The 21670-nt window shown below is 37.7% G+C and overlaps 2 protein-coding genes across 4 annotated transcripts; one reads left to right on the top strand and one right to left on the bottom strand.

Annotated features, from left to right (window-relative positions):
- Window positions 1-136: 136 nt before the first annotated feature.
- Window positions 137-18687, bottom strand: LOC113677238 (transportin-3). The gene is made up of 31 exons (XM_027194005.2): window positions 18473-18687; window positions 17579-17668; window positions 16869-16910; window positions 15818-15886; window positions 15193-15266; window positions 15046-15109; window positions 14596-14688; window positions 14058-14105; window positions 13684-13779; window positions 13151-13225; window positions 12338-12438; window positions 11952-12027; window positions 11543-11605; window positions 11058-11204; window positions 10471-10578; window positions 10159-10256; window positions 9735-9871; window positions 8957-9087; window positions 8352-8412; window positions 7846-7937; window positions 7342-7412; window positions 6973-7033; window positions 6457-6527; window positions 5841-5910; window positions 5199-5315; window positions 4323-4417; window positions 3676-3829; window positions 2383-2458; window positions 2205-2296; window positions 1507-1619; window positions 137-1238 (listed from the first exon to the last, which is right to left on the bottom strand). The coding sequence occupies exons 1-31, from the start codon at window positions 18584-18586 to the stop codon at window positions 1178-1180; spliced, it is 2760 nt and encodes a 919-aa protein (XP_027049806.2). The 5' UTR covers window positions 18587-18687; the 3' UTR covers window positions 137-1177.
- Window positions 18688-18863: 176 nt separating this feature from the next.
- On the top strand, window positions 18864-20972 carry LOC113677213 (uncharacterized). Of its 3 annotated transcripts, none has more exons than XM_089196590.1 (5): window positions 18864-19112; window positions 19296-19351; window positions 19728-19875; window positions 20279-20384; window positions 20668-20972. In XM_089196590.1, the coding sequence occupies exons 1-5, from the start codon at window positions 18887-18889 to the stop codon at window positions 20672-20674; spliced, it is 543 nt and encodes a 180-aa protein (XP_089052716.1). In that variant the 5' UTR covers window positions 18864-18886; the 3' UTR covers window positions 20675-20972. The 3 variants fall into 3 exon arrangements, with proteins under 3 accessions (XP_089052716.1, XP_089052717.1, XP_027049782.2); XM_089196591.1 differs by having other exon boundaries at window positions 18868-19112; window positions 20300-20384; XM_027193981.2 differs by lacking the exon at window positions 20279-20384 and adding an exon at window positions 20413-20507 and having other exon boundaries at window positions 18929-19112.
- Window positions 20973-21670: the final 698 nt, after the last annotated feature.

The following is a 21670-nucleotide window of genomic DNA, read 5'->3' as shown; positions in this document are numbered from 1 at the left end:
TCAAGAAGTGGACAAGAGTGGTAGCCGAGGGTTGATTCGGAGAAGGAAAGGGGATACGGGCAGGGAACTGAGTCAGCCCAATGGAATGGTGATTATGTGTGAGAGTTCTGCTTAATTTGGAAACATTCAGTCCTCCTTGAGGTTTTCATGCACTTTTAATCCAGCTAACTTTGGTTTACTTTCTGCGGTTTTAATTTTCATTTTACCACCAAAGCAAACGAAATGTACATGTCAGCGCATACTGAGTTCTTTTCTGAATTGCTTCATGTCGAATGTGACCAAAGGTCTCAGACTAAGCCAGCTTAAGAACAAGTTTTGCGTATTTTCAAGTATCATCCTGACCCGTTTACTCGAAACATTTACAAAGCAAAGAGCAGTGAGGTATGATATCAGAAACTGTGCCATTCTAGTTAAAAGGGCTCTTAGAAGAATCATTTGGTGAATACCAAGCCTACAAGCCCTCCGTACTTTTCAGATTATCACTAATTTTTAATTAATATCGCTCATATTTCACCGAATATCTCTGTATTAGGTGAAAGCCATGCAGTTTACTAAAACAGGTCAGTTGAAATTAAAAAATAATTAAACATTGTCGCAAAGGAACGGCAATCGAGGACAGTGTATAAGGAATGAATAAATAAACAGGTAAATTCCAGTTTACTGAAGGAAGGAAATTTAGCTAAATTTAGTTCAATTTAAGAAGGTCCAGTAAAACATTCCCAAAGCCAGCAGAAAAAAAAGACGTTAAATTTAGAAAGTAAAACATGCCCTCTAGGCATCTCTAAAAACACGATTCAACTGTTCTTTCGTGTCACTTAAAACCATCCGGCATAAGTGGTTCCTCCTGATAAGCCACATATGTGCGTTATCGGTTTAAATGTAAATAAATGATGAATCTTTATCGCGAAGAGTCCTTGCTTTCAGATCTTCCCGAGGATTTACATAAAATGCATGACGTCTCTTCAGTAAAATGTCCACCTCAGATTGATGTTTCCTCAATTTTGTCGAAAGACAAGTTTCTCTGCTGTTCTTGCTATTGAACGTAATTACAACTCAGGCTCCGTGTAGAGCTCTCGGCAATGACACATTGTTGCTGACTGGGTTCGATTTCTGTTGACGTCATCTGCCGCATTTTTGAAACTGCACTCGACTTCCTTTCCTTCGATTTGGATTGGTTTCATCTGAACAGGCGCGAAAAGCGCTTGGAAGCTTTCCAAACGGCATCCTGATTTGAAGATCTAAAAGATAACAGTACACGTGAAAGACTGTGCGAGGAGCAACAGGTTGTCTTGAATAACATAGCCAAAATTTTGGACATTCGTACATGGCAACCAGTGAACGCTTCGCTGCTAAAATTAAATATCTATAATTTGTTCGCTAGTACGAGTAAATGTCGCGAGAACAACAAGAAGTCTGCCCGAAGTATATCTCAGTAAGCAAGAGCGCTATGACTGGTCAAATTAGCGGGCCGTGTCAACTTATCAGCAAACAAACTCTAAGTCTTACCCTATCAAGGCGTTGTGAAACTCGTAAAGTTGTTGAGGAGTTGCTATGAAACTACCGGGAACAATCTGGGTTTGAATAGACTGAAGCGCAACCTCAACCCACTTCGATGTCTCCTGCGTGGAACACGAATAGCAAAAGACAACATAATGTAAACAATTGAATAATCACGCGCTTTTATGCCCTATGTAGATTGCACGATGCAAAACTAAATATGAGTTCCAGGTAACTCTCCGAAGAACGCTACACGATGTCACAGTTAGGACTTGAACCCGGACCTTTCATTGTCCCCCACCCTCCTCCGCCCCATCGCGTAACCGAGGATGTGGCCCAGCTAAATTCTACTTAATTATCTATTGAAGCGCAATTAGATTACCTATCGTGAAACCAAAACCAGAATCACAATAACCAATCAAAGCAAAAGGGGAATATTATAACGAGTCGATGAGAACCTACCGCAAAAACAAGGACACCTGCTAAGGCGCAAGAAATCATGATTGACCAAATCGAGATTCAGTTTCAGTTTAAATCTGATTGGCTCGGAAAGACGCGCGAGTTTTCTAATGCAATCACATAGCAATGCAAAGCAAAGCAAAGCAAAACCAAAGCAACCATAGATTACTTTCTACAATTAATTGAAAATTTCTCTTTTTATCTACTATTTTAATCATTCAAAAGATTACTTTTCATATAAATATCACCTCTGGACAAAAAGTAATAAATTCCCATAACACTTCAGATACATCCACCACCATGTAAGATGGTATGGCTCCTGCGCATGCTTGAATAAGACCTAGCAGAGAACACATCAGATGTAAATAATGAATTCTCATAACGGTTAAAGCAAAAACAAACAAAGCAACATGAAACAGTATTTACCGGTCATTATATTTTGCCCGTGAACTGTAAGGATCTTCTGAATTAAAGTAAGCCTCTCTTGAATATCATTCCGAGACTAAGACCAGAAAGAAAATATTGATTATGATACAATTCCTGTGTGGGTAATTTTGCGTGTATCCAGAAAAAAGATTGTAGTTTATAATGGCCTCTTGCCAAGGTAAGAGGGCTTGCAACAACGTCCAGCAATTTACATCGTGTAGTTTGATCTTATGGTTAAGAAATAACCTCAAAAAGCTTTGATTGGCGACAGTGACTGATGTGATAGTGTCTCACGTGACGATGACTTACCTTCCGTGTTCAAGCCATTTGCTAACAAACAATGTACAGCAATATAGGGAATTCAATAGTAGCCGTGTAGCGGATAGATCTAATCGATTACCGATTTCTTGCCTTTACACAAATGACACACTCGTAATTATCTTCAACTGTTTTCAAAATTGACCTACTCCTCAGTAGGAACAGAAAAGCAACACAGTCTAGGGAAAGATCTCAAAACAGGAGAAAATGCTACTGCAACAGTCTAGTTCGAAATTTCCTGGGGTAGTTCGGACGTACGGGAGGCCCTCCAAACCTTCAAAAATACCTGCCTACCTCTCTAAACTGACAGCCTTATTTACACCTTTTGACCCCTAAGAGTGACTTGCATCAAATCTCTCCTTACAATATCACCCCATATTCAAACGGTAAAGTCAGGAAAATAAAGGTTATCATTACCAAACGAAGTGTATGGAGACGGGTAAAGAGAATAATCTATACATTTAGCCAAGCCTAAAAGCGGAGCTCGCAATTTTTTTTCCGCACGTCTCAAGGGCACAACGCCTTGCCCCGGCCAGGACTAGAACCCGGGTCGTCCGACTCAGAGCCCAGTGCACTGACCACTGTACTGAACAAAGCCGTGGCGTTGGCGTGCCCGCGGTACAGTTGACCACGCATGTTAAAAGTAGCACCTTGTACGGTCGTACGGTCGTACGGTCGTACATCCAAATTTTTTCGGCTTGATGGGTTACTACTATTTTGTATAATTATGGGGCTACGCTCTGCGACCTCCGCTATTAATACTGATGTTAGGGTGTAAAGGGTTAATGAAACCGCAGGAAAAGTGTAATACTGCTGCAAATGGTTCGGTGTGTATTCTAACTAAGTTGCAAAAAAATGACCAGAGAAGAAATGGAAAATGAAAGGTCATAAAATGGTGTCATAACAAGAAATGATACCATCCAACACAAACAAAATATATCTCCGATAAAAATAATACCCTTGGCAAACACGAACCTTTTCTGTGGCACAGCTGACCAGACTTTTAAGGAATTTCATAACTGACAAATTTGCGTCTCTGTGTTCTAATGTACTTGCCACTATGGCACACTGGATAGCAGGGACTGCAACATCGCACTTAAGAAAAGCCACAGGACACTTCTGAAGACATCTGCATTACGACAATGAATATGAAATGAAGGTTGCGGCTAAATCTACCGAAATTTTATGACTATAATTATAAGTTGTGCGTAAGACCAGGATCTCGTTTGCACTAATTTAAAACGTTTAGGTTTCTTAGACAGGGTAGACATGAGTTAAACAATCACGTGCATATCATCTGTTGGGTTCCAAGATCTGAGATTCAATTCTTCCTGCTTGCCGACACGTAACTCCTTGCATAAAAGGGGTAAGTTTACAAAAGAATCTGTGGCGCAGCGCTGTTGGGGGTTTTACAAGATAATTAATTCTATTAACTGAGTCGAATTTTTAATGTGAATTGGCCACTGTAAAGAGGTTCCAGAGCTGACGTTTTGAGCGTTTCTAGTTGAGGTTTGTCTTATCTTATCATATGTGTGGTTGATCATGAATAAATTATGCAGGGAGTTTAACAAAATGAACAGCTGCAAAGGGAGAAGAAAAAAATCACCATACTCATCGCTTACCTGCCGCACAATCTAAACAAGTCATCGATAGTGTCGGGATGTTCAATCATTCCTTTGTCTTGGCTTAAAAGTTGAAATGCTGGACCACAGAAAGCCTGAATAAAACAAAACCAACTAACGTTTTCTTAGGACTCTCCCAGCTACTCAACAATCCCAAAACAACATCGTTCTTAAGAAACACTATTGCCAGGTCACGATAGCCCTCAAGAAATATTTGCGGGATTTATCAATAGTAATTGTCACATAGCTTCTAGAACCTTGGGTTGTAGGTTTTAATACTCCTGCTGTCGAACCTCCAAGCAATAAGTTTCAAACCTTAATTAACCTTAGGTCAAAAGTTGGGTCGCGACACAACTTCAAGTTGGGACGACACAACCATGTTTTGGGACGATAGGACTTCACTTAAAGGCAGCGAAACTTAGGCAATCGTGCAACGGGGCGACGTAACCTGTCACCGAAACTTATTGTTGTGTAGGTTACAATAGAGTTCTCTGTAGCTCAGTGGCACAGCATCGGACCGTGGGACCCAAAGGCTCAGGGTTCGATTCCGCTTGGTGATATTTTTTTCTTTTGGTCCCGCGTTCGTGACGCCCTGAGAGTGACTAGCCTCTAATTTCACCCAACAATATCACCTCTGAATCAAACATCGAAGTCACCAAAATAAAAGAAACGAACACCACCTAAAGAGGATCTTGATTGTTAAACAAATTCTCCCTGTCAGCACTTTGGTAAATGTATAAATAATCGTATGGAGAATATTCACACTGATGTAAAACTATGAAGAGTTAATTATTTTTGTAATTAATTTCAAATGCATAATCATAAGTAAATGACAACTATTAGCTTTTCCGTTTTTCTTCTTAATTGTAATCATACCATAGTCATGCCTATTAGTCCAGGAACACATCCAGCCTCGTCACCATATTCATCAACTAAAATGCTTCCCAGGTACAGAAAGCAAGAGTGGGGATTGGTACCGTACACGCTCACCATCTGTTCGGGTAACAAAAGGAAGGCACGAGTAAGCGACACCGACTAACAACTGTTACGGAATCTATGCAACACGAGGCGTTCGTTCCCAGGAGTTACAATAATTTTTTTTCCATAGGCGGCTGCAAATGATGTGATTGGCGGCTGTGCCCGAAAATGGGCCGTAAAGCGAAACCAATCATGAAACTGTTCGCAGGCTAAACAGACGGTGGTAACAGGTCTTGGAGGCGCCGCAGGACCGCCAGGAACCCGCCTTTATTGAAACCCTTGCCTTCCGATGACAACCTTTAATGTTGCGTCTTGATTTTGCTTCCCACTTTCTTTTTTGTTTTTAAAAAAATAAAACTAACTGGCAATCAGTGGAAACCTCTACAACGCAGGCACAAACACCAAATTGAGCCGTTTTCTAACTCAAAGTCTGTATTCAAAGAACTCTTCAGGAGACTTAACATAACAGTAAAATTGCAGGTTTCACTGAAGGAGTTAAAAAAAAAAAAAAGGACATTAAAAGCAAAAAATTTGTTTCACCTGGGAGACCAATGGAGAGAGTAAATTGATTGCTGATTTGCCAAGACAGCGAATTGCGAATCTAATACATCTGAAACCAAAAGAAAAAAATATGAGACAAAGACACCACCATAAACATACCTTACAAATGCTCCCTAGGGCAAATGGTGTTTAATCCCAACCAGAGGATAACTTAGAATATTTACTAAAAAACAAGGATCGTCCCCTAACGACAAAACTGTTTCCTTATTTCTCCAACCAAACAAACAAAAAGAGACCCAAAATTAAAAGCAAATACATCCGTTAATGAACAGAAGACAACTACAACGACACCACACGGTCAAGGACGAGGATCAAATCCTAATGCCGGCGAAAACATGCACAATGAAGAGTAGAAAACTTGGTAAAAGACGAGACAAACGTAACAAAACAAAGACAATTGTGAGAACAACTTGACGACGACCCAAGAGAACGATAAGTGTGTTACTGAACACAATAATTGAATACTACTGTCGATTAGGAGGATCATATTAAGACAATAGCAAGAAAACAAGAAAGACGACAAACAATGACGATCACAGAAAAGACAAGAAGAAAAGTGGGTCAGCGAAGATCGATAAAGTAGTCGCTCTCTTACCTACAACATCTCTCGATAATCTTCAGGTCCCCTCTGTACTTATCACAGATGTTGGAAAGTATTGGCCACACCTACAACGCCAGAGAAAATGTCATTTCTCAAATTTCCATTTCATCTCCGGTTTACAATCATTACCATTATTATTGTAGTTATTATTAATTTAATGTTCGTGCATGTCTGCATGTAGGTTAATGTGGCGTTCCCTGTTCCTTTATGATCTATCATTTTCTCATAGAGTGTTTTCGTTTCTTACAAAGCTAATAGTCTCTTGCATGGCAAATAGCTAACTCCAAACTGCAACCGTTTGGTCTCTATGACGAGCAGGACAAAACTTGAGACACAAGTGTCCAGTACAAGACACTAGTATCTAGGTGTTCCAAACCAACCCTTGAACCCACTCATTCCAAAAAATAACTCTTGCCGTCTATCTGGCGAACGCTCGACCTCGAACCAAGTTGAAAACGTTAAGCTACAATTCACCTCGCTCAGTTCATGTACACAAGTGACAGGCCTTACCTCCTCTACGACTGTAAGAGCTGGGTGTACCGTACCATTTTCTATTTTTGGATTAACATATCTGCAGGAGAGTGAAAAGGTATAGCTTTTGAATTCCACGTGAAATTCAGACTGGTCTGAAAGCCAGCTTTTCGATTCTAAATTTCTAAAGCCATTGATAGAACGTTAATGCAATACGAAAACAGACGTGGCTCAACATGGTATTTTTTTTCACGACCATATACTTAATCAGTGGGGAAAGTTCGTTATTTTTGTTTAGTTTTATTTTGTTTGTGTTCATTCGTTCGTTTTTCGGTACGATATTTTGTTGTTGTTTTTTTTAACTTTTTTTTTTGCTAGCTTGTTCGTTCGTGTTTTTTCATCGCTTACCTAAACGTAGCAGCCAGTCTGTCCAGCCACAGAGTGGGATCTGGATACGAGTTCGCAGGAGCAGATAGAATCTTGTAGGAAAAGTAAATCATAACGAAAGGTCATTATAATAGTGGAAAACATCCAGAGAAGTAAATCAGAACCACTTAAAGGGGATTGGAAACGGCTTTGAGCACCAGGAAACGCCAGCCACCGAGTCGCAATCGATTTCACTTTCACAACTGATAGGTTAAGAGGAGGGAGAAAACGAAGTAAATCAGTATTAATTAGATGCAATCTCAGACTACGTTTGACATCCAAACAAAAAACTCTCTAAAAAGAAACCAACAACAACTATTGGAAATTATCACAACGTGTAATAAGGAAATAATTTCAACAACGATAAGCGTTCAGTCCGCGTGCATAATACATTTCCTAAAACAGGGACCACTGGTTCAGCATGCAGATCTCTGTTTTTGGGTTTCATGTTACCTTGGAGGCACGACAGATTTTGAAAACACTTACCTGTCTAAGTGACGTTACATGTATTCCGCAGATAGAATTTAAACCTTCGGAAAGTTGTTTTGACTCTATCCCTTCTAAAACTTTACACACTCCTACAACAAATACAGATTAATAGAAGCTGAGATATATTCTTGAAAAGGAGATGGTGTCACATGTGATGCACAGATTTTACTTTTAAGAGCTGATCAAGTTCGTTCTACTGTCCCAATTTTCGGGGCTGTCCTGGTGTACCGGTACACGGGGGAATTCCTATTGTTTTCACATCCATACATGGAGTTGTGACGCAGTTCGTTAATGTTTCGTTCCTTTGTGTACCGGTACACGAGGACACAACCCAATTTTCCTCCTTTCTCAAACTAATTCTCCATCATTTCAAGCCCTTTCCATGACACACACTTTAACATATCACTTTTCCACCTTCCATGGAAAATAAGGTAAAAAAAATCCAATACTTTAAAAGTTTTCTGGTCTTTGCGAATCCTGCATTACGAAATCAAGAAGCCAACCTTTCAAGAGTCCAATATAAGAATCACTTGAGATGGAAAGCGAATCGGCTGCTACTACCACCTGCGATGATAAAGACAAAAGTTAATCCTTTTAAAATAGGTGGAAATCCCCTTACTCGCCTGTAAACGCGCGCGAATCGCGTTCTCTCTGGAAATGGGTTTAAACAGGCATTCCAACATTACCAAAGTAAACTTCTGTACACTATTTTCCGGAGTGGTCCTCGCAGGAACTCAAGGATTGACTGGCCCATTCGAACGATAGCGTGGGTTAAGGAAAACCTTCTCTAAGAGTTCTAAGAACTGGAAGACCCGAGCCATTCTTAAAGCGAACTGCTCAACCAGCCAGATCGGACAAACGGAGATCAGACCAAGACTAACTTTCATTTCAGTAGAAATATTTTCAATTGGTTTGTAAGGCTATGGTAATATGCAAGCATAGGAACTTAAAACTTACAACTCATAGAAATTTAAAACGTATCATGATAAAACAAAACTTAACGCAATGTAGATTAGAAAACTTTTCAAATAGTCTTTAACTAAGGTTGAAATTAAAGCGTTCTGTCTCTAAATAATTTCAAAAATAACGCATCATAACTTGTCGTTACCTGAGCTAAAACGTCGAAATATTTTGTCATTTGTGAATGACAAGCCATACAAAGGCTTTCAATAGCTAAGGCTGACACTGACGATAGTTTGGGATCTTGAACAGTTGACAACAAGAACTGAAGTATGGGATCTTGACAAGAAAAAAAAGTATAACTTATAATTGAGAAGCGAGAATACAATATCATTATAGAAAGTGATACAAGGTGATTTAGTGCCGCGTTGTAACTCTCTTAGCCGACAAACATAAAGTTCAATATCTTCTGAACAAAAGTGGAATGAAATGCAAGATGATGTAATGAGGTGAATGACACAGGCATACTCAGAGAAAAAGAACTCCGAGTGCTCCGAATAGCAGTCGAACATTCGAACTTTTCATTAGTGCTTCGGACGCTTCACCACTGAGCTGCAGGAAACTCGTGGAGGCTAGGCGGTCAAACTAGGTCCACGGTGACAAATATCCTGCGTACTGCTACGATTGGGAAAACGGTATGTGATTCATCTGCGCAAAGACGTTATTCGGTGAATGACAGAGGAATAACGGGCAGAAAATCTAACCAATCCAAAAGTGCATCGGTTAGATTTTCATAGGCGGCAGATGATTTTAGGAAATATTTAAATCCTTAAAGGACAACACCTTAAGGATTCTTAAACAACTGGAAAGCTGCTTAAGGAAAGAGGCTACCCCTTATGTTTCTCACAGAAAACTGCTGAGAACGTAGTGGCACTTAAGCAGACTACACCGTGGGTTTAATTCATTAGAGTCCGCATTCTACTTACCAAGATAATCCGGATGTGTTTTTATCCATTCTGCCAGCTCACCAACAAGTTTAATGCTTGTGTGTCTCACAGCCACATGTAAGCTTGATGGTAAGTTTAACACCACGGGTAGAACGTGACCAACCACCTCAAAATTCCTGAAGAAGACAATTCAAGCGGAAAACCTTAAACTTGTCAACAGAGGTTGTCCTGTTTTAATATACAATTCAAATAATAGCTCCATTTGACGATGGTCTCGGAAACGATCACTTTTGTAAGTGAAATATAATTTGTCATATAAAACAAAACATTGTTTCACCAGTCAGCAAGAAGTGCATGGCATTCAGCGATAAAACTGCCAGATCAGTTACGGATAACATGGTAGTGATGAGCTAACCTCATCCCACAAACACTTCATAAAAAAAAATGAGTTCGGTTATCTTACGGTGGTACATTTCTTGCCACTGTTGACATCACAAACAGGACGGCTTCCGTTGATTCCCAAGGAACTGCGTCTCCTTGCTGTACAATACTGTTGTACATCTAGAGATACAAGAATTCACATCTATCCATTCCTTTTGCTTGCAAATGACCCAAAGTCAATTAAAGTACATTTACTTCTACAGTTTTCTGACCTTAAAGCCCTTTTTTTTTCCTTTTACACTGTTTATATGTTGTTGAGTGAGACAAAACATAGGACCCGTGCCTGAACAACTCCTATACAACTATTTTTTTAATTATCCCTACACCGTCTCACCTGACTAAAACAGTTTCCTGATCCTACGATAAATACACAATCCTTGATGAGATCCGCGACCCTGAGTCGAAACTCTCCAAACTCGTCACAGTCATCTGGGATTCCTTGCTGTAGAATGAAAGATAACAAAAACATTGCTGACTGGTTCGATTTCTTACAAATTGGCAACGGAAAAAGAGTTTAAGAGTTAATAATTAAAATGTTTCTGTCCTTGATGCCTCCGACTAGAACTTACAAAACGTATTGTCTTTTGACAAGTTAATTACCAACAGGCAATATTCTTTGCAATCTTCTGTGCTCTGTTCAGTTGACCCAATTTTTCTCAGATCGTTCGTCAATCGAATCGGTTACGGATTAGGGAATTATACATGGGAGGAGCGGAGGGGAGGAACGGGGCAGGGGTGAGGGTGGGGGTGGGGGTGGTTTTTCAACTTCCGGGGACTTAACGACGCATTCGGCTAAACCAGTCCGGAAGTATCTGACCAAACATGTTCGAAGCTAAGCGACCTTTTCCACAACTGTCCAAAAATACAATTAACTCACTTATTATTAGTAGCAATATTAATCATTATTATTTCTATACTTACAGCATCAGTTTCTAACCGGCAGTGGACGCACAACGCTTCAAGTAAACTTTCAAAATATGGTCTAAAGAGGGCTGCCTTTGCTTCGTCTTCCGTCTTATACAAAGCTTCTGATAGACGGTACCAGAAGTTAAATGTTACCTCTGCCACCTGTAAAAAAGTATCAGAAGAATTTCATTCAGAAAATATTGTCTAAATAAGCTGGTGCTCTACGTTTGAATTTAGCTGGGTTGATTTGCTGCACATGAAGAAATTTTCAATTGACTGCTTAGAGCGCTTTTCCCTCGTGTGTCATTAAACCAAAACCAAAGTAATTACAACAACCAAGATGAAAGGCAATATCACTTGCTGTTAATTAGGACTCAGGAAAAAAGCAAGCAAATTACCTGAAGATTGGGAAATCGCTTTTATTCGGTTTTACGACAATCGATTAAATTAAATGCCCCCTAAAGAACACAAATGAAGACTGCGGCAAGATAACAAATTACCTCATATTGATAATGCTTTACACATGTTAATATAATGGTGAGTGTTCCTAAGTCACCAAGACCCTGCAAAAGAGAGAAAATAACAAATTTTAAGTCAAGGACTTATTAAAATGCGACAGATTAAGTTTTTGCATCAGTTTCACGAGACATAAACAGTGCATGCAATGTATGTGACAAGCAACGCTGTCATACATAAATTCCATTCAAATGCTTTTTTCCAAATTCTTAAATCTTGAATGAGGAATGATGGAGTTTCCTGTTTTCTGAAGTAACCTGTTTCACTATCACTCTCTTGAGGGCTGATTAGTAAAAGATTTGGTTCTAACTGTTGCGTCGTTTCGGTCTACGGTCTCAAAGAATACTTACAAGTATTATAAGCAGTATCTATTGTAAATAAAGATCCTCTTACCCTGCCAGGTGACTCGACAATCACAGGTAAGAAAGATTCTCCCATTTCAGTAAAAACTCTGCAGATATTGAGAGCGCTGCAAAAGTAATACACAAAGGACATGAAATTTGTCTAACAACCGCTTCACAACATGTCTCCCAGCTGGCTAGAAAGAGAGTATTCTAAAGAAGAAAATCATTGATAGTGAACTATGATTCTAATATACAATTCAGGAATAAATATCCAAATGCAATGGGGAAATATTTACTTAATGCAACCTGAACTGAATTGTTCAAGCTGAGACTGGAACAAGATGATTTCCTCAGTTCTGCCTGAGAAATAATCGTGTCAAAAGATGGAAAATATAATTACTACTAAATGTTGTGACCATGATGACAGTTACTTACCGATCAAAGTCTTCACTTTGCACAGCTTTCTCATAAGCTGGTGGCAGCATCATCACATAGTTAAAGAGTCCTTCAGCAAGCTTTTCCTGTTTGTCAAGGTTCTAAACAGAGAAGAAAAGAAATCACAATAAAAACAAAGAAGGCTAATTCCAGTTTGATGATCAAAGTTGATAAATTTGTCAGTCTGACAATTTCTTCAAAGTACAGTATGCATTTCTACTAACCCCTAAGGGGTGGGAGGGGCCCTTCCAGTCACTATTTAATAAGGGTATTGAGTTACTTAATAAAGAGGAAGGGTTTGGGCAAAATGTCACTTGAATTCACTTGGTGCAGTGTAATTGGTACATGAAATATTCCTTATCAGTTCATCACACTGCAAAAAGTACATGCATCTTTCTGCATATTTAACAAAATCATTGAAAATTTGCCTAAACAAGAATCAATTATTGAGAAAGTGGTTTTAAATTTACTGACTGTGAAATGTTAGTTTAGAATCTATATATTATCATCAGATATTTTGGGAATTAATGTTTCAAATACAAGTAGTAAGTAATCGTTTGGGATTCACAAATCAAAGTTTAACATTCATGGCAAGGGGTAAGGCAGTTTAACAGCAACCTTTACTATGTGAACTTTTTGATTGTACAAGGGAAGAATTTATTGAGATCTTAATGGCGCAAAATCTTATGTTCAGTAAAGTCAATCAATTATGGAGATAATTCCATGCAATACTAAATAAGTTCAACTGAGAGTAAATTATGTTAAAAATCACCTCAACAAACTACAATAACCAAAAGAAATGTGATTACACACCTCAGATGTGTAGAGTGCATTACAAATGAAGTCTGCAGCTACTTCATGTAACACGTCATTGCAATCAGCCTCATGCTAAAAAGGTATACAAAGAAAAAGAAACTGCACTGTCAATTTGAGATCAGCTTTATGAGTGAATTACATGTATTGGGCAGTTTAAAATGATGGAAGTAAGCTCCATGGATCACAAGTGAATTTTAAAAAAATCTTTATTAATGGTAGTAATAATATTAAAACCAATACAGATTTGATATTGATGAAAATAATAGAAACCATCACTATCAATGTATAACTGCAGTATTACCATTATTACCACCATTGTATCTTAATTTTCTATAATTGTGACTTTCTGAGGGCTTATGGAGAAACTGGTTGGAATAAATGTATAAATGTAAGACAATAATTGCTAGTAAAACTACTTTAGAAACAATCCGTCTTGTCAATTTATTAAGGGGTCCATGGCCAGTTAATGAGTTTGAACCAATGTCATAACTTACAGCATCAAAAAATAGGTGCTTTAAAGGAATACTTACCAAGACTTTGAAAGTTGACTGCAACAAATCACTGCTTACAAATTCTATTGGTGGAAATGCACTAAGGGTCACCCAGCTACCAGCACAACGGAACATCTGAAAAAATAACCACCATAAATATCAAGTCAGCTGCCTATTGAACAATAAGAACTGAATTGGAGTTATCCTCAATTTCAATCCAGTGCAGCTATTCATGATGAAGAGTTTGTATCATGCCTGCTTGTATGTTTCCCCTTTTTGAACATTAATTCTTAAACAAGAATCAAATAATTTTCTGTGGTTCCTAACAGAAGGCAGCCTTAAAGGAACACATTTAACCAAACAGAAGAAATAAAAAAATTGATGAAAATACATTTCAATAAATCTTTCCTTACCCTAATTTTTACATTTGTATCGGTTGGAAATTGGCTAACACAAGCTGTCTGTAAAGAAAATTCAAAATAAGATTACTTCTATATAAATATGTAGTGAAAAACTATTTTAGAAAGCGAGATACTGTCAAACTTCAATTCTCTAGATGGGACCAGAGAAGCAAGTTTGGAAAATAGAAAAATCCAGATAATCAAGATTTGACTGTACTGAGACTGATGTAATACCAATGTACTAAAGGATGCCATCATTTGAAACAACCTCAATGACCTGGCCTGCACACACAAAACACAACACAGTTTGCAAACAGCTGATGTTCTGTTTAACACACAAATAAAGATTCAATTTGAGTCAAGAATGCCTTTGCGTGTCGTTCCTTCATTGTTCTAACAGATCACCAAGAGATGAGAAGAGTTAATCACACTATGGGTTACCAGTCAGGTTGCCAAACAAGATTTAAAAGGACACCAAGCAAAGTAAAATTTCTAGCTTGTGAATTGACCTAGTTTCTTTGTTAATCTTAATTTAAAAGTTTATGCTCACAAGGAGATCGAGGACTGTGGCTGCTGAGGCACGAAGTTCCTGGGTTACTTCTTCCCTTCTGTTGGCACCTACTCTGAGATGATGACTACCCACCTATCACAACAAATGGTAATTAATAAATGCTAGCATAAAATCCACTTGGTTATCAAAAGAAAGGTTATAATACATGACTTAGTTTTCATCTATGCAATGGTCAAAACAATGATTTAAAAATTAAACTTGCAGCCTCTTGTTTTGGATGCAGCACACACTTCAGGGTGTGGGTAGTTACTCACAGAGACCAGTCAAAACAATTGTCTCCTAAAGGTAAGTCTCCTTATTAACAGTTAAACTTTTAAAAAACTTACTTCTGTAAATCTCTTAACTCTATACTTAACTGTCTCTGGTTGTCATATTGATTCTAAATACATCACTTGATAAAGAACTCTGAACTACATAGAGCACACTAACCTCTTCAGGAAGAACTGTTAAGATTTCTAGAAGAACAGGTAGTCTCTCCACTGATGATCCAAATCTAGAAGTGACAAAATAAAGTACTAACAACTAGAAAGCATTGTAACAAAAAATCATGAAAACATATTCAAATATTACAAGTACCTCTGACAGAGATCATTGACAACCTCCTTCCACTGTGGCATTTGTACAGCAAGATCAGCAAGGGTTAGGCATAACTGTTCAGGAAGAGCACATCAGTGATGTTTCTTGAAAGGACTAATCTTTGACGCGCACTTTTGTGTTCTTTACTTCAACCACACATTACAATGGTGTATTTGTTTGAATTATTAGGGCTACAAGCTCAAGTATTTTCCAAAGTCTCCTTTTGACTGCCCAAAATCATCAATTGGCTAGTAACTGACATAAAATTTTAGCGACCAAAAAAACAATGAAAAATACTCTTTTTCACAGTCTGAACTTAAGAGATTTTTCCATGCAAATTTAGTCCAAAAGATCTTTCTACCCACCATGGCAACCAAAACTGTCTCAACTTAGAGCACCTCTTAACTCAATCTATGTTATTCTAGCCTATAAAAAAGCAAACGTACTATACTCTTTGTCACAACATGCACTTATCCAGTTCAAACTTGGTGACTTTCCATGTAAATTTAGTCCAAAAACGTATTTATTCACCATGGCAACCAAAACTCAACCTTGAGCACTTGCTATCTCAATCTCCATCATCTGATGAATTAGGTTACAAATCCTGAAATCCAACTTTACATACCTGAGTTACAATAGCATTAGAGACAGAATGAAGAGTACATAGATGATCCAAAAGAGAATCTTTAAGCGACTGCAACAAAAAGTCAGAATAGACATAACTAGTTTAATAACATACAATTAGTAGACAATTAACCAATCATATTTGTAAACAAACCTCATACAGCTACATACAGCTCTTGATGATCATGATGATGACCATGATTCAAATTCATTCTGGTCACAACACAGTGTTCAACACAAATTTCTGGTTAATTTATCCTTTGGGCAACCAGTTTGGTTTGTTTGGTTTCCCCTTTTACTTAACCCTTTACACCCTTAAACATCAGTATGCATATTCTCTATACTCCTAGAGCTACATTTCCTTTGCTACTAACGAGGAGAATTCATTTCCTTTATTCTCGTGATCTTAGTAAATTGCCTAACAGTATTACTGTTAGGAGAAATTAGATACTGGTCACTATTAGGGGTTAAAGGGTTAAGACCCATTGCTAGGGATAAATAATAAATTGCTAAACCCATTGCTAAATAAATAATAAATTCTCAATTTTATGTAATGTAGTTGACATTAAGTTTTGTCCAAGTAAATGCTATAATAAACTGTTATCTGATAATTTGGTGCACACTTGTCACTTTCAAAGTAGAAATTCAGTAAACACTTTGTAAAAATATCAACTGCATTATTGGCTGTTTGGAAACTGGGCTCCATAATTGAAACAAGCATTCCTTTTGCATGGAGAACATGGTGGCTGCGAACATTGTATTTTTTATGGCTATAAACATGTTTTAAGGTTCATGCCTAAATAGGTTTAACAGAAAAATAAATAAGAAAGAAGACAGATGTAAGGATGTCTATTTCTAAGTTGCGTTTACGGTCACGATATCCTATTACTACCTACTACAGTTCATTATGCAAATGAATTACTTAAACAAAAATTCCAATTGCCTGATTGGGCAAGTTTTAGAGTTGTTTACTTGCCCATAGAGATGTTCCACTTATCCCAGGCAATGGGACAAGCATTAGTGTCAAACACTGAAACATTTTATTATCTTACCTGGTATTGTGCTGGTTGCAGTTCATAAAAATAATATTGAACCTGAATGGGAAAAGGCAATTGATATTAACACCTTAGCAGTAAGAATTGCATGCATGAAACTTGTAAAGTATGTGCCATGCAGGGCTTGTACTCTTTCAAAATAAAGATTTTTTAACACATTTTAAAAAAAGGATTTGCTATCTGAATCTCATCATCAGAAACATACTTGCATGATGGGTCACACTGTCATTTAGCTTAACATCACTAAAACCTTCATTAATGGCCATAGTTACCCCTGCTAGTAAGTAAAAAACCTTTACTTTCCCACATTTATCAACAAAAAATTATTTTGTTATCATAAAAAAGGGAGCTGCGATCCTTGACTGAACTTTTGTGTTCTTCTTAATCTACATAATTTGTAATCTGCCTATGGGTACTATGGGAGGGTAATCCCCTGATTATTTCTTACTCTAAGCCAATCAGGATGCACAATATATCAGCCACAAAACTAAGTGGTATTATAAACAATTACAATCAGTGCCTGTATTTCAACCATACCAAAATATTCTACCATAAGAATATCCTCTTTATAACACCACTTGCAAATTTCCTCAAAGATGCCCATTTACAGACAGCATTAATCAAAGAGAAAAGGGACTAGACTAGAGTTCAATCATAAAAATAGAAAGCAACATGCTTATAACTACTGATAAAGGAATACAACTAACCTTTGTACGCATGGTCTGAGCCGCAAAGTAACTTGTTTCTACATTTATGTTTAACCTTAAAAGTTGGTCAGCTATTTCCCAAGCATAAACCTAAAAAGACAAAACAATTTTTCAAAAAACAATTTGTTTTAAGAACTGAGCCACCTGTTTCTTAATTAATCTTTCTTCTTACCATTTTCAGTGTGGGTGTAATGCATTTTTAAGACAGCCCATTATAAGAAGTATACCTGCCAATTTTTTATTTAAAATAAACAATTGTTACACCCAAAAATCAGACCTGGAACAGGTTTGTTGATACGACAGGCAACACAGGAGGTCTAGTAGAGGGAGGCAAGGATTCAATAGCAAGCTTATGGTATTCCCTTGGCTAAAAAAAACATCTGTTAACACAGACTAAATAGTGGATCAAGTACAAATGATTAGGGAAACCCTTCAAAATTGTTCTTGGATTAAGTACATGAACTGCAAAGACTTCCTCTACATCAATCTACACCAATGTAAAACCAATCTGAATTTTCTGATCCAGCTTATCCAAGAAGCTTGTGTAAGTTTAGTATGACTCGAATCATGCCACATAAAAATTGAATTAAGTAGCTACACATTGCGAGGGCCATCAGCGATACTCAGAAAATAAAATTAACATATTTTCTAGCAGTACTCTAAAACTCAGAAGTAAAATGGGCACATTACAAGTACCATTAGCGATCATTAATTCGGGAATATCGACTGATCCAAGGACATAAATATCTACACTGGAAAGGATTCAAACAATTTCTCATGAGTCTACAACCATGCAGACGTTAGCCCTAAACTGAATTAATAGCCAACTTCTCGAAACTGACTCGTAAACCAAGATGCATTCGAGAAGCTACATTTACCTAAATTTACCCTTACCGAGCGCTGAAGTTCGTGAAGCCACTCTGAAGCTTTCTCTTTTCCGTTTGGATCCGAATCATTGTACAGGGCACCAATGATAGCCCTTACTTGATCAACTGAGGGTCGATCCATAATTGTTGTTAAAGTTGTGCTCAGTCATTCACGAGTTTTCACGTCGAGTCGCAGCCATTTTGATTAGTTCGAAGTATGGCGCTTCAGTTTTTCTAAGAGCAAGACTGGAGACTAGTCTAGCCCGTGGTGAGTAAAAACAGCGGTACAAACTTTTTTCATATAAAAACAATAAAAAGAAATGTCGATAGAAAAATCTCCTTCTACAGGAATCTTCTTTCATAGCTTTTTAATACATGAATTATACCGAGAGTAAACACTTCATATTCAAAAACTCTCTCTTTAAACTTACTAAGGAATAAAATGTTCTTATGGCTTAAAGGACGTTTTAGGAAAACTACACAACATATCTCTCGTCAGTTAGTTACAGTTTCGCGCGTTTTTCTTCACTTCGATTTCCGATCTTTCGAATACATTTCTAACTTAACTGTTACATCAAGAGAAATGCCCTCCAACGTTGAAATCAAAGCAAAAGTAAAAGATTTTGAAACCTTCAAAAGAAAAGCAAAGGAAATCAGTGATTCAGAAGGTAAGACGTTTGCTTTAAGACAAGCGGGCGGGCAAGTTAATTTGTCGCTTGAAGTCCCTGTTGGAATGTAAACGAGTTTTACCTGCTGCAGGCGACCTTTAGATGCAAATTTTAAAAAACACCTTTATGATAACATAGTCCAGCTGAAATTTGCACTACGTCTTTTTACATTTACTTGCCTAGGAGAGATTATCGAGCAGAAAGACGTATTTTTCAATGTACCACAAGGAAGGCTCAAGGTATTTGTGAAAAATTCTCATGGCTAACACACACAACTGGTCTCAACACATATCTTTATTGGCTGGTCTTGGGAATTTAGTGTTTAATAATTTTAGGACTGATCACTCTTAAGGGGTTAAAGTTAAAATTTCAAGTGGGGATTTTCTGTCCGATGTCATTTAGCTCAATGTCGTGTGGTGCAACTGGTGTAAAGTCTTACCGACCTCGGCAAACTTAAAAAGAAGAAAGTAATATACTTAAATAATTGTAGTAACTAAAGATAATAAAACATTTTTTTAAAAATATTGGGTGGTTGAGTCCAAACCAAACTGGCCTACAGTGATTTATGTTTGTGCATGTCAGGATGAATGATACAGCAGAAATTTTTTCTTTCAGTTACGATTCCTTCAGAATCAGCCATCTCAATTCATCTTTTATCAAAGAGATGACAGATCTGGCCCAAAGGTGTCAGAATTTTATACTGCAACAACTGATAAACCTGATGAATTAGCTGATGTTCTGTCCCGTGCAGTTGGAGAGAAAGGTAAAAGAGTATTAATGAGAAGGAAAGTTTCTACCAATCAGTCACTTCAAAATGGTGGGAAGTTTTACTAATCTTTTTCCCCCAAGGGTGACTAGAATCTAATTTCTCCTTACACTTTAACCCCTTGATTAAACATTAAGGTCATAATAATAGGGGGAATGATCATGAACAAAAGCAGTTCCTGATTATTAAACAAATTTTCTTTGTCAGCACCTGAGGAAATGTATATTGAATAGTAGAGAGAACATGGATTCTGATATAATGGGATGAAGGATAAATAGTCATGCATATTCCGGTTCTAAAATATACTAGAAACTTAAAATAAAGTTATCCATTAGGCTTCAGCAACCTATATTACTATGATTTTGGGGAAACTGTTTCTGTGCAATTCTGTTTGACTTAGTCCCCTACATGATTCTATTAGCTGTTGAAGTCCCTAGAGAATTGGCCAAGAAGCTCTCCATGGAGTCATTAATTGAAGATATGAGTGATTATCTTGGGTTTTTAGGGTGAGAATTAATTTCTTTACTTGGTCAGGTGTGGTTAAGAAAAAGCGTCTCTTATATCTTGTGGGACAGACAAGAGTACACTGTGACGAAGTTGAAGGATTGGGTTGTTTTATGGAACTGGAGGTTTGACAACATTTCTGAATATACAATGTACACTTAATTATTATAAATTAAGAAATACACAACTTTGTGCTTCCTTTTCCATGATTTCTATTGTTGCATTTCATTTTATTCATCGTATCAGCGAACAGGTCTGCATCTCATTAAATCTGCTTCATCTTAGGTCGTGATGAAGGAAAACCAAAGTGCAATGGAAGGAGAACAAATTGCAAGGGACTTGATGTCAAAGCTAGGAGTTGAAGAAGCTGATCTCATCAAAGAGGCTTATATAGATTTGCTTTCTACAAAAACTGCATAAAACAAAGGGTGTGGTACATGGAAGAACAAAATGTAACCTATATATCCATGGACTATCATCCCATCCACAAGAACATGGTTAAAGTATGTTCTTTCATAGAATCCCTTGATAGCAATTAACTTAGGTCTAAGAAGTTTATTAAAGTTAACAATGCATCCTCTCTTACCAATATTTAAAAGTGTGGATTTTCTGTTCATTTCTCCATAGATTAGAAATGTGCTCTCTGCATAACAACTACTATTCCACTCTTCAATCATAGAATTAGTCGAATTTTGATTATTTTCCTCCATAGAAATTTATGACAGTGTCATGCAGAACCATTTTCCTATGTGTTGCTGAAAGTTGTCACCCACTGAGAGGGTTTACCTAGCCTGACATGAAACACAGGCAAACTTCCTGCTAGTTAATCAAGGAAAAAAAAGCTTTGTGGAATTTTTACGATCAATCAGACTCAGCATATTGCCTTCAATGGCTTTGTGTGGAAATAAGTCGCTTCCCTCACAGGGGTATATTGACCTCATGACGCAACGCGCAAGAGATTGCGTCGTATGACTCGTGACGCAACGCGCAGGAGGTTGCTTTATATCACTCGTGACGCAACGCGCAGGAAATTGTTCTATGTCTCGTGACGCAACGCGCAAAATATAGCGTTATATGACTCGTGACGTAACGCACAAGAGATTGCGTTCTATGACTCGTGACCGGATGCGCGCAAAAGCGTTGCTTTACGGGAGCAAGTACGGACTCTCGGGAGACTGGGGATTATGAGGGTCGAGAGGCGAACTGCAGTTTACCTCTAAATCGAATCCAGAGAAAGAGTTTGACTACAACATTGTGAGGAGATCAGATGAAAGAAATATTGTGGACG

The sequence above is a fragment of the Pocillopora damicornis genome, chromosome 2 (assembly GCF_964200805.1).
Source record: "Pocillopora damicornis chromosome 2, jaPocDami1.2, whole genome shotgun sequence".
Lineage (NCBI taxonomy): Eukaryota > Metazoa > Cnidaria > Anthozoa > Scleractinia > Pocilloporidae > Pocillopora > Pocillopora damicornis.
Note: the sequence above shows the minus strand (reverse complement) of the source record. Positions and strands in the feature narration are given on the sequence as shown.

Excerpts from the sequence above, each read along its gene's own strand:
- LOC113677238 (XM_027194005.2), bottom strand. The coding sequence starts at position 18,586 with ATGGATCGACCCTCAGTTGATCAAGTAAGGGCTATCATTGGTGCCCTG. Across the intron at positions 15,267-15,817 it reads CTAATGCTATTGTAACTCAG|TTATGCCTAACCCTTGCTGA; the intron begins GTATGTAAAGTT and ends CTTCCTGAACAG. Across the intron at positions 3,830-4,322 it reads TTGTTTAGATTGTGCGGCAG|ATGTCTTCAGAAGTGTCCTG; the intron begins GTAAGCGATGAG and ends GTCGTAATGCAG.
- LOC113677213 (XM_089196590.1), top strand. The coding sequence starts at position 18,887 with ATGTTCTTATGGCTTAAAGGACGTTTTAGGAAAACTACACAACATATC. Across the intron at positions 19,352-19,727 it reads TACCACAAGGAAGGCTCAAG|TTACGATTCCTTCAGAATCA; the intron begins GTATTTGTGAAA and ends TTTTTCTTTCAG. Across the intron at positions 19,876-20,278 it reads CCGTGCAGTTGGAGAGAAAG|TCCCCTACATGATTCTATTA; the intron begins GTAAAAGAGTAT and ends TGTTTGACTTAG.